The 15,978-nt window shown below is 38.7% G+C and overlaps 1 protein-coding gene across 10 annotated transcripts in view; it reads left to right on the forward strand.

The window, feature by feature from the left end:
- The window catches only part of LOC144074130 (protein prune homolog 2-like), a 32,501-nt gene extending 18,154 nt beyond the window's left edge, over positions 1-14,347 (forward strand). For 2 of the 10 annotated variants that reach the window (XM_077600332.1, XM_077600337.1), the window contains 11 exons: positions 55-3,024; positions 3,723-4,046; positions 5,430-5,536; positions 7,185-7,529; positions 7,598-7,697; positions 7,862-7,993; positions 8,199-8,285; positions 9,432-9,530; positions 10,696-10,737; positions 12,416-12,448; positions 13,056-14,347. In XM_077600332.1, coding sequence (XP_077456458.1) covers positions 55-3,024; positions 3,723-4,046; positions 5,430-5,536; positions 7,185-7,529; positions 7,598-7,697; positions 7,862-7,993; positions 8,199-8,285; positions 9,432-9,530; positions 10,696-10,737; positions 12,416-12,448; positions 13,056-13,086 — 4,270 coding nt within the window. In that variant the 3' untranslated portion in view covers positions 13,087-14,347. Of the gene's footprint in view, positions 1-54; positions 3,025-3,722; positions 4,047-4,827; positions 5,537-7,184; positions 7,530-7,597; positions 7,698-7,861; positions 7,994-8,198; positions 8,286-9,431; positions 9,531-10,695; positions 10,738-11,793; positions 12,168-12,415; positions 12,449-13,055 lie in introns of those variants that run through there. The other 8 variants (XR_013300244.1, XM_077600334.1, XM_077600333.1 and 5 more) reach the window with 8 other exon arrangements.
- Positions 14,348-15,978: the final 1,631 nt, after the last annotated feature.

Below are 15,978 nucleotides of genomic sequence, written 5' to 3' on the forward strand. Positions count from 1 at the left end.
TGAATATCGGAACAACCAACATTCGGACATCATCCAACTTTCCGTTTGTTCCAGCAGGGAAGCACCAGAGGGGGAGGATGATCCAGGAGAAGTTCGAGTAAGTGGGGAGCTTGTAAGCCCTGACAGCGGTATGAACACCATCCGCAGTAGTCGCTCCTCCAAGGAGAGCTCTGTGTTCCTCAGTGATGACAGTCCTGTTGCCGAAATTGTTGGGTCCGTTGCCGGTGCAGGGAGCCTCCTGTTAAGAAACTCTCCTCTTGGGTTATTGTCCCTCTCACCTCCCGTGCCTCCTGAGAGGAGGCGGTGTCAGCATTCCAACAAAAAGAAAAATGACAGCATAGATCAGTTTCATTTTGATCCGCTCCATCCACATTATGTCCTTCAAAATTCTGCTGGCAAAGCAGACGAAGAGCATCTAACGGTGGGAAGTTCCAGTCCTTCAGAGTATGAGGAACTCAACATGGTTGATTTCTCTCATCAAAGTCCTTTGGGCCGCCTGGAAAGTAGGAAGTCTTCTATTGAGCCAGACTGTCAAATCATGGAGATGATGGATACTGTGGTTCCTCCCACTCCAGTCAACAGCCTGGTGGGCGGTCACTCTTCCAGCAGTTGCGGTGCTAGGTTCTTCCCTGAGGATGTGGCAGAGAGGATCGTCGGCCTGCAGCACAAGGACAGTGTCTCGTCATCCTTGTCTGAAACCTGGGAGGAGCTTGGCTTCGACACTCCATCTTCTAATGATGCCTGGACTAGAATAAGAGGGTCTGAAAGCCCTCGGAATCTGGACGAAGTAAGGCACAGAGAGTCCGATTGTGTGAGGCTGAGTAGAGAAGGAAGATCACAGAGGGACTGGAGCATGGAACCACAACTTAGTCTGATCACCGAACAGACAGAAACCTGTGAAAACTGGAAACCAGATTCTGTTCTTGTTGTTGAGCAATGGAACTCAGTAAGTCCGGCTGATCTGCAGTTGACACCGCCAGAAGAGGATTTCAATGACAGTATTGGTGTCTTTGGAGTAAAAAAAATGACACATCCATCACAGAAAAAGAAAATGATAATTAACACTTTAACACCAGAGACATCAAAGGAAGAAAATGATGACGCACAGCAGGGTAAAGCAAGAAATACGATGCAGACACTGGATTTCTGGACCTACTCAGCACAGAAAGGTTTTCTGAAATCTGATAGTGTAACCACCACTTCCTACCCAGAATCACTTGACTTGTGGAATACAACGATCCGGGATGACAGTATTTCTCCTCTCATGACCCCTGACAATTCTTCTGAAGACGCAGGAAACTTTGGCGGGACCACTACAAGCATGGTAGGCAGTGCTTCTGTAGAAAGTCCTCAGGGTTTTCCCTATGTGGGCATGGAAATGTGGAACACAACTATACAAGAAGATAGCTCTTCATCCGGAAGTCCAGAAGCACCTGGAAATGGAAAAGACTATAAACACCCTGATCTAGAAGATGCAAATGATACCCCTACTGATCAAAGGCAAAATGTCCAAGTCATAGAAAAGGATGAAAGCAGAATATCAGACAAAAACAATCATGAATTAGGAGGGACTCTTTCTGTTCCTCGCATGGTGATTTCAATTTCAGACTATGATAATCTAGGAAGTTGCAATTGGACCTCATCCGCCCCTGAGATTCATTGTGACCCTATGATACAACTGGAAGAGCAGTCCAGCCCATTTATATCTGTGGCCAAACCGATAGAAGAGAATAAAGAATCCAATGGATGCACTTCAGACAAAATCTTTCTTTTTGAGGGAAAGACTGACTTGAGTTCAGTTGAAAAAAATGATTCTATTGAGTTATGTTCGCCGTTTATTCTGGTTGACAACTCTCAAACACTTTCACAAGGTCCTAGGTCAAATGTGGTTGAAGCCTGTGAATATCCAAACCAGACAGAGAATTCTTTATCTCGAAGTCCAGGTAGTTCATCGAGTCTTGTGTCCAGTAAAGCAGAAAGTTCTGGATCAGTGTCACCATCCAACAGTCGTCCACAAAGAGTTTCACTCCAAAACCAAGATGATTTTGCAAGACAGACAATGTCACCTAGCCCTGGAATTGATGGAGAAACACTCAAATTCAGCCCTGGAAGTCGAGATGAACTGCGGTCCAATTCCGATGGGGATTCATCATCATGCCTTGAAATGGAGTACATTCTTGTTCCAGGAACAGTAAATTCAGCTGACCATGATGTCAAAGAGGCTGAACGACAATCTAAAAGACTAGGAGAGCCTATGGAAACATTTGAAATGCTTTCTTATGCTGTTTCTGTGCTGAAAGCTCAGAATCAGGAGACCCATGGGCAAAGTGGACCAACCCAAAATGATCACTCAACCAGTGAAGACCAAAATCCTGAGCAATCCACCAATGATTCCTTCCTCCATTCAGAATCAAGGCCACCATCAGAAAGTGAAATTGAATTGGAAGGAGGACCCTACGAAGATAAATCCAGTGTTTGTGGTCGAAGTATATCACCTTCATTGCGACACCCGTCAGATCACTTCCTCAGAACAAGAGAGGAGGTTTATGTCCACTCCCAAATCTCCATGGAAGACTCAGGTTCAGACAGTGGTCATTCACCTATCAACAACTCAACCTCGCCGCACCCTGACTTTCAAGTCTGGGGAGAACCATTGGAGACACAGGATTCCTCGTCATGCAACAGCTCTGCTGCCTCTCACACCAGCTCCTTAGTTAGCACCCCTGTAAGCGAAGCGGGTGTATCTAGCAACAAGACCCTTGGATTACCATTTTCTGGAGATTTAATGGAGGAAGAGAACAAGGAAGGACAGGAGGAAGAAGCTCAAATAGTACCGAGTTCTTACGACTTGTTGAGTTTCACTGAAGAGCTGGTTGATAGTCGTCCACTTCCATCAAATAGCTGCCCTATCCAACAGGATTTACTGGACTTTTATGGACAATCTGAAAGAACTGATGATTGTTTGGTTAAACAACATGATGGAGAATGTTGGGACTCTCGGCAAAGCTCTTCTCAAAATTTAGAGTAAGTAGTGTTTAGGTGGACTTGTTCCTTTTTAGATTGTGGGTGAGATGGATGCTATCGTTATGGGTGAAAAGCATGGTACATCCTCACCTGATCGCCTCGCGCTTTTTTGCATATTTGAATTTAGCAAAAAAAGAAGGTAATTTCGGAAGAAATGAAATGCATTCTGAGGCATTTGCTAAGGACAAATTGTTTGAATTTTTGTTCATTATCATCATGAATTCTAATCTTGAACCCAGCATTATAAACCTTATTTGATTTTTTTAAATGCGTATTCTTTTAATTTTAGGATATCACACATTAGGTGTATAACGTCAAGCTGTGATCCAGGTCTCTCAGTGCGTGTTTATAAATGTGTTTACACCTCATTGAATATGCATTTCCTGCCCCACTGCAGCAGGCGGCCTGCTGCAGCAAACGCAAACAGCTCCATGTGAGGCGTGTGCGTAGTTTTTACTCCACTTTTGTGTTGGGAATTTAAGGTGTGCTTTAGTGCTTGCCTTGTTTAGACGAGTAGGAGGAACGCTCGTTGACCATGAAATGCAGAAGCATAAAATTTGACTGGCATGTTCATGCAAAAACACTTCAAGAATACATGCACAAAATGCATTTAAAGTCTGCTGTTATTTAAAAAAAATGTCATTGCATGTGAGTCTAGTTCGATGGCAAATTTGGATTTCTTTTTCTCTCTTTTCCAGATGCCAAAATACGACATCACAAATATTGCCCTATTCGGCAGATCAAAGTACTACACAACAATGGACAATGGCTCACGGTCCTTCTGTAATCAGTTACAATTACCACCATGTTGACCAAAGGACTGGAAACCAAGAAGCCCATGAGCCTGCCAGGAATGCCTCAAGTGTCTATGCTGAGTTTTCAATTCAGCCCCCACTTGCAGACTTTGCAGCCGGACAGAATGACAACTACTTTGAACCTTGTAACAGTGAATATAAGCACTATGTGGGGGACGATCATGTCCAGTATGTTCCTAAGGAATACGCCCACTTCCTCATGTCCAGGTCAGTATTTGCCAAAACTATTTGATTTTTAAATGAATGTTTTCTCATTTCCTGAACTGCGTCATCCTCATTAGGGTCGCTGGGGGTGCTGGAGCCTATCCCAGCTGACTCAGGGCCAGAGGCGGGGGACATCTTGAATCTGTGGCCAGCCAATCGCAGGGCACAAGGAGACGGACAGCCATTCAGGCTCACACTCATGCATAGGGGCAATTTAGAGTGCTGGTCACTTTTAGTTAAAATTAAGTAAAATGAAGCAACTTGAGTAAAGTGCAAACATGGCCAAGTGTTAAAATCAGTTAACACAGAGTATGCAGAAGCACATGCAAAGTGACCTCTTCAACTTTTTTCAGTACATTCAGCAATTTGAATCAGTGCATGAAGTTTAATTGCTTGATAATCACTTGATTTAACTGACATAATTTCTTTTGTCGTACTGGATTAGCTATTTCTTGCAGCGAGTAAGAAAAGTCTGGTTACCCACAAGGCTTACAAAGGACTAGGAGAGACCTTGCCTCTTTGTGTTAATATAAAATCACTGTTTCAAATATTGACCATGAAAAGTGTTGTTTGCAAGGGGTAGATTATTCATTGCTCTATTTTTTGTTAATATTTACAGTAAAAAAACGATAGGAAAGCTTGTAAAATAGGGGAAAATAAATTATATATATATATATATATATATATATATATATATATATATATATATATATATATATATATATATATATATATATATATATATATATATATATATATATGTTTGTTTTTATTATACTACACACCTATTTAAACTTTATATTATTTAGTAATATCAGTATAATATGTACATACTCCTATGTATGTGTGTATGCATATAATGACTTTCAGTTTGTCCCAAGCATGTGTGTGTGTTTTAATGATGCTCATTAACAGTTGCATCACTTGGCCCCCACTTTGTTATTCCGATGACCCGCCCCCATCCTTTTTTCAGTGCGCGTCCCTCCCCCCTCTGTCTTTGTGTGTGCGTGTTTTTGAGCCTGTCATTATGATGGTCATGTGACCCGGTGGCAGAGAAGTTGCTTAAGGCTAAGGTAGGTATGTAAATATGTTGCGATTGTGTGTTCTTCATTGTATACTCTTTTGTTACAGGCATTATGCTAATGAATTGCAGAAAGAGGCTAGTATGTTGTAAGGGGCAGGGAGGAGGGTAGGGGTAACACTGTTCGGTATTGTTCCCCACTGTCCCACACGTGCATGAAGACTTTGTTCATTTTTTAAAAATTGTCTCATCCGGTAGCTCTTATGTTTTTCTTGCTTGGCTTTTGTGGTGTTTTTGTGTATGGTGTTCTTATTCATAGTGGTAGTTGTATATGTCATTAATTGTGTTTCCGCGGCTTGGCGTAGGAGAGAGCACCACGAGGACCAACTGGCAGTGGGGACGGCGATGACAACAAAGATGATGGTGCAGAGGGTCTCGACCGAGGAAGATGAGGATAGAGAAAACAGGGAAGGTAAAGAAAACACAAGCATGCTGTAGTTGATTAAAGAATTTTGCACAAGAACAAAAAAAACTACATACAACTGTGGGACTGTCCCTTTGCCCCTTAATATGGCACTCATTTAACTCACACTCAGTCCTCACAGTTTAAATGAACTGGATGCATATTGTTGTCAATGGCATGAGATCAGAAAGTTAAAAAACTAACACATAGAGTGTTATTGAGGGCTATAACTATAATAGTATACTTTTGTTTAATTTTGGGGGGGATTGTTCTACATCAAAAAATTAATGCAATTAATTAGCAGCTGTGAAGTTAGTTAATTGATTTATTGATAAATCAAAATTTTGCTTTATATATATGTATATGTATATATATACATGTAAATTATATATATATATATATATATATATATAATGTATTGGGACAAATATTGCTATGCGCTCAAAATTTTGATTGATCAATAAATCAATTAAAATAATTGTATATATATTTAAAAATAACATTATTTTACTTGAAAATAACTGAATTTTTACTAAAATAACTTTATTGTAAAAGAAAACTGGCAAAAACCTAAAAATATCTGAAGTTTGAGTGCCATTTTAATTCAAATAAAAAAGCGAGAAAAATAAATAGCATATAAATAACAATTTGCAAGCCATAAAACTAAAAGTAATGAAAATGATTCTGTAACATAGGTGGTCCTCGACCTTTTTTTCTAATACAGACTGATTTCATCTGGAGACGTATTTTGACATACCTTTTCAATAAACCGCTCAATAGTTTCCTGGTTGAATAATGTAAGGACTTGCTAATATTTAATTTATTCATTTTCTGAACCGCTTATAGTCACAGGGGTGCTGGAGCCTATCCAAGGTCACCAGGGAAGGCACATCCTTAATTGGTGGCCAGCCATTTGCAGGGCGCAAAGAGACAGACCGTTTCTAACAGAAATTATATCAAAGTTTGTTTGTATCATTATTGTTAAGAAACTGATTAAACTCCATCCTGCAAAGTTTATGGTGAAGGACTTTCTAAGCCGTATTGACTTGTGTAGAGCAATGTAAGATAAGTCCCACTCATGAACTTAGACACATAAGAGATTTGTTCTGGAAATGTTTGAGAATGGGATTTCTTATCATATTAAGTAGCTAGTCCGTCTCCTTGTGCCCTGCGATCGGCTGGCCACTGATTCAGTGTGCCCCCCGCCTCTGGCCCCCTGACCACTGCGACCCTAATGCAGATGAAGCGGTTCAGAAAATGAGATGATGTTACGATTGCGCCAAGACGTTGTGGCGCGATCGGAGGGATTTGGACCCAGTAGTGGGGAAGCAGGAGGAGACGAGACGAACTGTGCTCATGACAGTAACTTTAATGACTCAAAAAGCTTTACAAAATAACAAGGACTTGTACATCCCAAAATGAAACAAAACCGGAGCATGAAGAACAGTACCTTTGCAGCGATGTATGCATTGTCACGCAGGACGATCTGACAATGACTACCACTTCCGTGGATGCTTAAATACCCACATCAGGAAGTAATCAAGAATCACTCGCAGCTGCTCTAGCCTTACGGCAAGCCAGGAGGGACAAACGAGCTGCTCCTGACAGATGAGATGAGATCATGTAGTTTGTAAAAACATTTTATCCTTTATGGCAGATCCATCCTTTTCTGCAGACGTGTCAGCGGGCTCCAGTCAGCGGCGTAAATTAGTGGCGCCGCCGATGAACGTCTCACTGGAGCACAGTGAAGGCTCCCCGCTTTCCGAAGACCCCCTGGATACGGACGAGGAGGAGGCGGCTCTGGATACTGGAGACGACCTGGACGTGGACATCGAAGAGCTGGACACGTCTGAAGAAGAGTGCGACACTACCGCTCCATCGTCTGGAGGTTGCCAGAGCCACGAGGACAGCCGAGTCTGGAGGATCGCGGTGATTGGCGAGCAGGAGCATCGCATTGACATGAAGTGCATTGAAGCATACAAAAGGGTCATCTCACATGGAGGTAGAAGCAGACATGTTGTGGGAACCTCTTGACGCGTCCCTTGTATAACCCCGTATTTTCTCTGTCAGGGTATTACGCCGAGCAGAATGCCATTATTGTCTTTGCAGCCTGCTTTCTCCCCGACAGCGACTGTGACAGTTACAACTATGTTATGGAAAATCTCTTCTTGTGAGTAAAATATATATAGTGCTAGATGTTCAATCCATTTTGACTGGAAGGGGCACTGACCACTGCCAGGCCTCCCAGTCAAAATGGATTGGATGTCGACCAACGTCAATGGCAGTCACGAGCTCAAAGTTTGCCCCTTAAAGGGTTAAATTTTTTGACTGTAGGTATGTCATAAGCACTTTGGAGTTAATGGTGGCTGAGGACTACATGATTGTCTACCTGAACGGCGCCACCCCTAGGCGCAGGATGCCAGGCTTTACATGGATGAAGAAGTGCTACCAGATGATTGACAGAAGGTGACCATTCATTCAAAAGTTAAAAGCCGAATCTAGTTAACAAAATGAATTCAAACAAAACACTTTATGTCCTTCTATTATACCTTTCCCCCATGATGTCCTGAAATCAATTAATTCATAAGTGTGCACACACAAGTTGGCCCATTTTGTGCAGTACACTTCAGACTTTATTGAAAAAACTGATGTCAGGTCTCTTTTTTTCCAGGCTGAAAAAGAACCTGAAGATGTTTATCATCGTACATCCTTCCTGGTTTATCAGAACACTACTTGGCATCACCAGGCCTTTCATAAGGTTAATCACATTTCACAATGTTAATAATACTGTAGGATGAGTGGGGTGTAATCAAACACTTTACTACTGTACAACAGGGTTAGTTGTTACAGAGGTTTGTTGTCATACTTGGTATAATAATCGGACATAGGCCCTGTCGTCATGATCAACAACAAAAAGCCTAATTGTCATCACACCCAGAAACTGCGTATGACGAAATTGGTAAATATATATATATAATTCAACCTCTAGAAGTGTTGTGCAATATCATTATGGAAATTATCAAAATTACTCCGGTTAAAAGAACAAAAACTAACTTTACTTGGAGTTCAAAGGAAATTACTTTTTTAAAAGACCAATGTAAAAAAATGTAAGGCTTCGAATCATGAAACCGTCACCATTAAAAGGTATGAGGACAAAGCTAGGGTTTAGATTCACTAATTAGCCAGTTAGCTGTTAGTTCTGTTTTTAGCCACAAACACGAGTTGGGGTTGGTCACAATATGGATGGGGATTGCTGTCACACCATCATCAGTTCAAAGGATTTTATTGTCACAGTACAGGGCACAGTGAAATTGAAGTGTATATAAAGCCCATTGTGTGACACCCAAACCCACAATGGGCATGTTTGTCACAGAGTGTCAAGAAGTGTTTGGTTAACAAAATCTGTTACATTAATGCAAACACTTCTTTGGTCATTTGGGGTGCTGAATCCAACTCTAACCTTGGTTTATTTTACCGCTGTAAAACAGCTTTTATGCAACTCAAGATTTACATCATTTCTACAAGGCAAAATTATTGCACAGTTATCTTTAACTAAGTGGATATATATAGCTGTTACTAAAAAATAACCCAAAGTAACAATATATACGTGGCACGTTTGAGGGTGCTTAGGGCGTCGTTCTCGAGGATTCACGCCCAGTGGCTTCCGACCTTTCTGTATGAAGTTTGCATGCTCCCCCCATGCCTGCGTGGGTTTTCGCTGGATACTCCGGTTTCCTTTCAGATCCTACTTTACATTTATTTTAATCCTCTGTGGATGATGACACAATACAAAGAAAACAAATACATAAATAGAGTGAAGTGAACTTTATTGTTGTTGAGTGCTTGATCGGTTGAGAGCTTCTGGATTTTATAGCAACCATTGTATTTTGGGTTTTGTGTTCAGCTCGAAGTTCAGCAGTAAAATCAAGTATGTGAGCAGCCTGCAAGAGCTGGGACAAATCATCCCCATGGAGTACGTCCACATTCCACCCAGCATCATCAAGTGAGTTTGAGTTACTACCAGTAGTGTGCCATGTGTTTGGCATCACTGGCGACTTAATCTACCTTCCTGTCACCTTGAAATTGAAAACTCCCCAACTCAAAGATGATTGAGACACTATTTCACTCCAATGTCAGAGTTTTACTGAAAAAGCAGATTGGTGGACGATTTATTTGCTTTAATTCCAATCATTTTCTCTCATAGAAGACAAAGAATAAATACCATTAATAATGCAAATTCAAATGCAATTTTCTAATTTATTGAGTTTAATGTAATGAATAACTAGAACATTTCTGTATCACCAAGCATTAATCCATTTGCATTAATTTTGTGTGAATACAGAAATAATGTATTTACTAATTACAAACAATGGAAACAACATTTTTATCAAAGAAAAAAAATGCTATTTTAACTTTTTCAGTGCTCCTGACGTAACCTGGTTGCCAGATTGATTGTTCCATATACCTGCCACAAATATATTTCACATATCAATCTGGTAAAAAGACCCATTTAATGGGAGGGTCCATAAAACTACTAATTGGACAATGGCTCTTCTTATGACACACATCCCTGACCAATCCAGATAAAACAGCAGTATGACATATTGCTCAGAAAAAGTGTAAAAATATTGTCTCCTGTCACATAAGTTTTTAATGGCAATTTTTGCTCCTCTTTTAATGAGGGATTTTGTAGGTGTATTTCTGACAAAACTTGACCAAATTTAGAAGAACCAATATTCCATTACATTCAACCAAATATCCGCTTCTTGATTATGTCACATGCGTATCTCCTGCCTCTTTACCCTGATTGGCTCGGGCTACAAAAGGCCAAGAGCTTGGGAGACGACTTGAGTTTGATGATAATAGATTTCCATTAATAGGCTGTTTCCAGATTTCTGATGTGAATTTCAAAAGTTATTCAATAGTAGATGTCCAATCCATTTCAAATCAGAGGGCTCGCAACAAATGGACATTCTCATCCATCACATTTCAAATGGATTGGGCATCTATCGTCGTCAATGGCAGCCAACGAATCAACTATTTAGCTATTTATATTATAATATAAAAATATACAAATTTTGAATTAAGCTAATGATCTTAAGGAAGTTGTTTCATTAAGTTTGATTTGACCAACACAGCAGTTTGATATTTCATGTCCGTCTTTAAAGGTATGACCAGCAGAGGGTGGCAAACACATTTCAGTGCATGAGGTAAAAAAAAATAAAAAAATAAAACAAACAACAACTTACAAAAAACTCACCCAGCCACGTGTACTGTACTAACAACCTTCATCTAATCCAGAATGGGAGCTATTCATTTAACTGTGCAAAGAATATTTTTAGTTTGACTTCTTTTGCTTGCTCTACATCTTTGTTGGTACGTTTAAGCGTGTCTGTCACAGTTATTTGATTGAATTTATGCCAAACTATGCCTTGACAAACATACCTATTTACATAGTTTTGTTTTCTCTCTTAAATAGTTCACGATGCTGTTGAATGTCACCAAAAGCATACATTTCCTAGCAACATTAGTGACAAGCTTTATGTTGGATTGTACCTTTGCAGTCAAGGCGGCATTTCCATGATTAACGTATAATTATAGCAATTGTATTTAGTGAAAGTGATGGTCGAACAGTAAAACATTTTGATGAGAAAAGCAGACTCACATCAGGATCAGTTGTCAGTTTCACTAGAGTGGCGCTAATCCATTTTGACTTTCTCCTAGTCAAAATGGTTTGAATGTCTAGTGATGTCAATGGCAGTCAAGGACAATATCTTTAGACATTGAGCCAAACATCCTTTTCTTCATCTCTAGACTTAAACGCACTGATCATGCAATGATGCCTGTATGTAAAAATGCACTTTTTTCTCCCGTTCCTTTTGCCCTGTTTTCTGCTGTTGTCACAGTCAAAATTGTTTGAAAATTTATTGAAAACTCTGTGCACTTACTAGTATTGCACTGATAAAATTTTCTTCTCTCAATACTAATTCCCTGCTGGTTAGTATTAACCATCCTGGCATGTATATTTATGCACCATTTAAAATATAATTAATCCTGCACGATATATAGTTTGAACATCGCATCACATTGTTTTTTTTAACACAAACTTTTTTTTGCTGCATGAAATCAGCAAGCTAGTCTATATATATATATATATATATATATATATATATATATATATATATATATATATATATATATATTCAAGAAAATATGTAATGTAGATAAATAAGGGTGATCCTACTTTGAGGTTTTTTGATTATTAGGGTGATTTATGGTCTACATTATCCACGAAATTTGAGGGAAGAGAGGAGGTCATGGTGAGTCAACCAACGTATTTCCAAACAGTTCAAGTCATCTGGTGAAAAATACCAATTTCATTTTTTCCAAATATTGTTCAGCCCAAAAGGCAATACATCAAAATGCTAAATGAGAACATTCAACAACACTTTATTATATTATACATAGATTATACATTGGAAATGAAACCCCCCCTCCTAATGTCAAAGCACGTCAGGATTTGACTCTTACCATCTTATAGCCAAGTAGTTAGATTTTTAGCTTTTTTTTTATTTTTTATTTTTTATTAATTAATACATTTTTCTTCTTCTGCAGCGTTCCTAATCAGCAGCCATGAAGGGTAGGGCAACTGACAGTTTAAACTTAAATCCCAAAAAGTTCATATTACAGCACTGGTGCATTATTTCATAATGCTCCCTAAATGTGTCATTTTTGTGATGTGTATTGGTATCGGATACTAGTATCAGTGCAATACTAGTTTTTACACGCTACTCATGTGTCGCAGTGGTCAGTGGCAATTATGAGGTTCCCCCTGTAGCTAACTCCTCCTTATTAGTGTCTATTCTTTTCTTTACATTGCAACTCCAGGCTGGACACAGATTTGATGGATGCCTCAGGAAAGTAAGTACACTCATGAGTTAAAATGGCTAATTTGTTATCCAGTTATCACAACATTTCCTTTTGACTACCTCAGACATTCTTTGTCTGTGTTCTCAAATGCGCAGTAATATCTGGGCTTTTAAAAACAAGCCAGAAAAAATTAAACTAGAGGCAGTGTCTGGGTGTAAACACGGGTAGATTTTCTGTTGTAAAAACACCTTTTGTCACAGGCAAGGAATGATAAAAAACACAAAATCCCCAGTTGTACATATGAAGACACGTCAAACGGAGAATTGATGAATCTTCACTTTTCTTCACAGTTTTTTAAAACTTTCGTTTTTAGTCCCAGAAATGTGCTTTTGTGTATGGATAATAAGATCAACTGTAGAAAAACATATTTGGTGTTCCAGTTCTTTCTTCTTTTTCCAAATTACTGTTTGTTGTATTAGAGTTGGTATCAGAATTTAAGTAAATTAGGCATATGGCACAACACACACACTAACACTGGACATGACCTAGATTTGAACCCAGGACCCCAGAACTGTGAGGCCAACACACTAACCACTTGCGCCACCAGGCCACCCTATTCTATTATCTAGTTTTAATATTGTCCATTTCTGTTTGTCAGGTCTGACAAGAAGAAGAGTTTGGCCATATGACAAAATGGAGACTCACGTCAAATAAGACGTTTTGGCAAGTGTTCTAAAACCACATCAAATGGAAGGTGCTCAAAAATCTGGACTTTAAAAGGTTTACATTGGAGTCTATTTATTGCTATTTCCTTGACTAATATGCCTTTCCTCTCTGTACAGCAGTTTTTACCATGAATAACCTCTCAAACATTGGCAGACGTTCAACATTTTATTAGTTTACAAACACAACAAACCTTTGTACTCTATTTATAGACAGACTAATAAGAGAAAATGTTACAAAAAATGAGTGCTTTATCAAATATAGGGCATTAACTCACTGACGGCCAATGATAGCGTTAGACCTTAAAATGTCTATCGCTTTCAATGACACTAAACCATGATCATTCACTAACGCAGGTGAAATTCATTGGACTTAAATCACTGTTGGTGGCAGCCATTGAGTTTATACCAATATTCATCATACACAAATTGTAAAAGAAATTCAACATCATCACAGTACAGTAATTGTGCAGTAATTGTTATATTGGAACGACAGATTAGAAAATGCAATTTCAGGCGAAATTGTTTGGGTCTGCTTTACTCTGCTAGCTAGTTATATTTTTCCAATTTTCATTGAACGAATGGATCCAATATCCATAACAGGAATTGATGCATCGTCAATTAATTTGACTGATTTTGATTTCATTTGAATTGACAGATATAGCGGTTATTGGAATTCACAGGTATAGCCATCGTTGGAATTGACATATATAGTCGCCATTGTAATTGACAGATATATCAGTGACTGGAATTAACAGATTTCAGTTTTTTTTTAATTCAAAAGGTTTATGCGTCATTGGAATTGACTAATATATCTGTCATTGGAACTGACTGTTTTTGTTGTCATTGACATAGCTGTCATTATAAATTGGTAGTAAACAATCTACAACACATGATGCTACTTATGAAATAATTATGGTTAAACAATTGTTTGATCAAGAACATCTTAGCCAATATCATAAGTCAGAAGTGGCAGGTATGAAAGGGATATTGAGGCCTTTACAAAGTGTTTGTTTTCATTCAACAATCTGACAACTGTCTTAAACACTACTAATACATTCTATCACTGTGAAAGTCCTCAATGGTAGCAAAAGAGTACTTGAATGTGTATGCAGTGATTTGTGCATGCCTTATGCTTGTGTGTATGAGAGTGAAGAATTGAAGAAGTTTCATATGTTTGTGATTCTGCCTTCTTCTTCTTACTGTAAAATAAAGAAAATATAAAACTGCTCAGTCCTTAAGTTCTGCTCTTTTATCCATTTAAAAATATATATTAGTAAATGCATAGTAAGTCAATAGGAATTGATTTTACAGACAAGCGCCAAAATTTTACAAGTCCAAGTAAAGAACATTTAGGGACAGAATATATGTTGCTGTATTTTTTTTACAGAAATTTTACATTGGGATATTCTCAGAGAATAGTTCGGGACATATCCAAAATTTCCCAGCCTTAATTGGTAAAACTGTGAATGTATTGCTACTTTCTCAACATGGTGAACATTCTCATGTGATTATACCAGATTGGTGAAAATGAAATATTGGTTGAAATAAAATTCTGCACACACTGCCCTTCAATACCGCTTTTGGACCCCTTGCTTTACTACTTGATTGTGAAAAAGCTGTGTTGTGCATTTCTTAGCCACTTGGTGGAAGTATAGTATGGAGGACCAAATCTGCCAACAGCAATAAAAAGTGAACATAAAAACGACTAAATATAAACACATGAGAAATAACATCCAAAAAGATTAAACTATATATCTGGAAATAAATACATAAATGAATCAAAGTGCAAATGAATAAAAAAAAGAAAATAACTTCAATGAATGAAAATAATACATTTATTCTTTGGGCACCTGGTGGGGGGCACACTGAATCGTTGAACTGGACCGTGTCCTCAAGTCCAGTGTGCACAATTTTATTCCTTCATTCATTTTCTGAACTGCGTATCCTCACGAGTCGCGCGAGGTGCTGGGGCCTATCCCATCTGACTTCGGGAACAGGGGGGAACGCCCTGAATTGGACCCAGAGAAAACCCACGCAAGCACGGGGAGAAAATCCAAACACCAAGCAGGAGGACCGACCTGGGATCGAATCCAGGACCCCAGAACTGTGGGCCATCCTACATATATACTATATATAATTGAATTTTTAAAACAATACATCACAAATAAGTAAATTTATAAATGGTTGTATGGTAGTATGTTTTTTAACATGAGATTAAAATGAATAAAAACAAAAATTCTGTCTCTTTAATAACCCGAATAACTCTTAATTGCTGTTTTTATTTTATCCTTATTTTTTAAATTTCCTTCTATTTAAAGCAATGCCTTCCTATTGGAATGATAGACATCCATCCAATTCATTTGAATCGGAAGTAGTGTCTGTGAATGCTCATTTTTCATGATGACTCATGACTTTGGACTAGAAGATATGGCAGCGACCATTTGCTGACATCCTCTCCCAGTCAACGTGGATTCGATGCCTAGAACCCTCAATGACAGCCCATGAGTTAAATGAGTGCCCGAGGAAAAGTTAAACCTTGTTTTAATCCATGGAACATCTGCCAAATGCACTTCAATTGTATTTAACTATTATGTACAACAAATTTGCACTTGATATGTGAGAATTGTTTTATTTTAACATTTATTTAAAACACACTGTCTGCCCTTGAGGGAGTTTGGCTTTAAATCAAGAGCAGCCGCCCAAACTACTTGTCATCCAAGATAGCGGTAAACCGAGAAACCACTCAGTTTAAATAAACCAGAATGCAAAAATAGAGCAGGATGCAAGGGATGAATTGAATAAATAATAGAACTAACTGACTCATCTGCTGTTCGGACAGACTTTTTGCCACCCTTG

Source organism: Stigmatopora argus, chromosome 5 (genome assembly GCF_051989625.1).
Source record: "Stigmatopora argus isolate UIUO_Sarg chromosome 5, RoL_Sarg_1.0, whole genome shotgun sequence".
Taxonomy (NCBI): Eukaryota; Metazoa; Chordata; class Actinopteri; order Syngnathiformes; family Syngnathidae; genus Stigmatopora; species Stigmatopora argus.